At 42.7% G+C, this 1,342-nt stretch overlaps 1 protein-coding gene across 1 annotated transcript in view; it reads right to left on the reverse strand.

The window, feature by feature from the left end:
• GSTUM_00000673001 (uncharacterized protein) overlaps positions 1-825 on the reverse strand; it is a gene marked incomplete at its 5' end in the record, with an annotated part of 9,498 nt that extends 8,673 nt beyond the window's left edge. The window contains one exon of the mRNA XM_002838008.2: positions 802-825. Within this exon, the coding sequence (XP_002838054.1) occupies positions 802-825 (24 nt within the window). The remainder of the gene's footprint in view (positions 1-801) is intronic.
• Positions 826-1,342: the final 517 nt, after the last annotated feature.

Consider the following 1,342-nt stretch of genomic DNA (forward strand, 5'->3'; position numbering starts at 1 on the left):
CGAAACACGTCTTCGTCACCTCGTCAAGTACAGCAGTATCACATGTAACGATCACTATGGATTTCATCGCGGACTTGCCATTATTGGAGATATGCAATAGCATCCTGGTCGTGGTGGATCATCTGACTAAAATGAGTCATTTCATTCCGGTCAGAGAAGATATGGACACGAGGGATTTTATACAAACATTCTTTCTAGAAGTCTTCCGACTTCACGGCCTCCCAAAGAATATCATTACCGACCAAGGAACATTGTTCACATCAGGTCTGTGGAAAAAAGTAATAGGAGAAATGGGGATACAAAACGGGCCGAGCACAGTATTCCACCCATAAACGGATGGACAAATGGAATGGGTAAATGCAATACTCGAACAATAGTTACGGGCCTATGTTAATTACCAACAAGATGATTGGTACAAACCATTGGCAAGGGCCGAATTCACATACAACAATGGAAAACAAGAAACAATTAGCACGACACCCTTCTTTGCGAATTACAGACGACCTCTACAAAGTCAGGTCACATATCATACGATTAATGGTATAATACCAGATAAGACAGACATGGGAAAACTACATGAGACATTACAATACCAAATGAGTCAAGTACAACAATGGCAAAAAGAACAATACGATAAACACCAAAGACTGGATCCAAACATACAACTGGGAGATATGGTATTGCTAATACCTCACAATATCCATACAACGCGACCATCAAAGAAATTAGACTACAAGAAAATCGGGCCATTCAAGATACAGGAAAGAGTGGGCAGCCGAGCTTATAAACAAGACCTTCCACCCTCAATGTGAATACACAACACATTCCACATCTCACTCCTTGAATTACACAATGACAATAAGTTTTCCTTATAAACAATTATTCCTCCTCCTCCGCTTGAACTCAACAGACAACCAGAATACGAACTCGACGAGATAGTTGATTCTCACTTCTTCTACAGAAATCTACAATACCAAGCCAAGTGGACAGATTACTTACCAGAACACGATAAAACTTGATACTTCGTATACAACTTCGAACACGTACAAGATACGATCTCAACCTTCCACCAGCGATACCCAGTCAAGTCCGGCCCAGGTGACGATCACATTCAACCAAGATGACGGCGAGGGAAAAGCTCCCGTGCCAGTGCAACTACAGGAGGGCTGGGGCGATAGACCCTACCAAACCACTAAAAACCAGCCCCGAATACTCATTCATGGGGCCAACCAATGAAGAACTCATGGAAAGAGAAAAACAAGCACAGCATAACACCATGTGATGGACGGTATGCTACGATGATGGATGTGCCATACACTAAGAGGACAAGGAAGGCTTGGGG

The sequence above is a fragment of the Tuber melanosporum genome (assembly GCF_000151645.1).
Source record: "Tuber melanosporum whole genome shotgun sequence assembly, scaffold_211, strain Mel28".
Classification (NCBI taxonomy): domain Eukaryota; kingdom Fungi; phylum Ascomycota; class Pezizomycetes; order Pezizales; family Tuberaceae; genus Tuber; species Tuber melanosporum.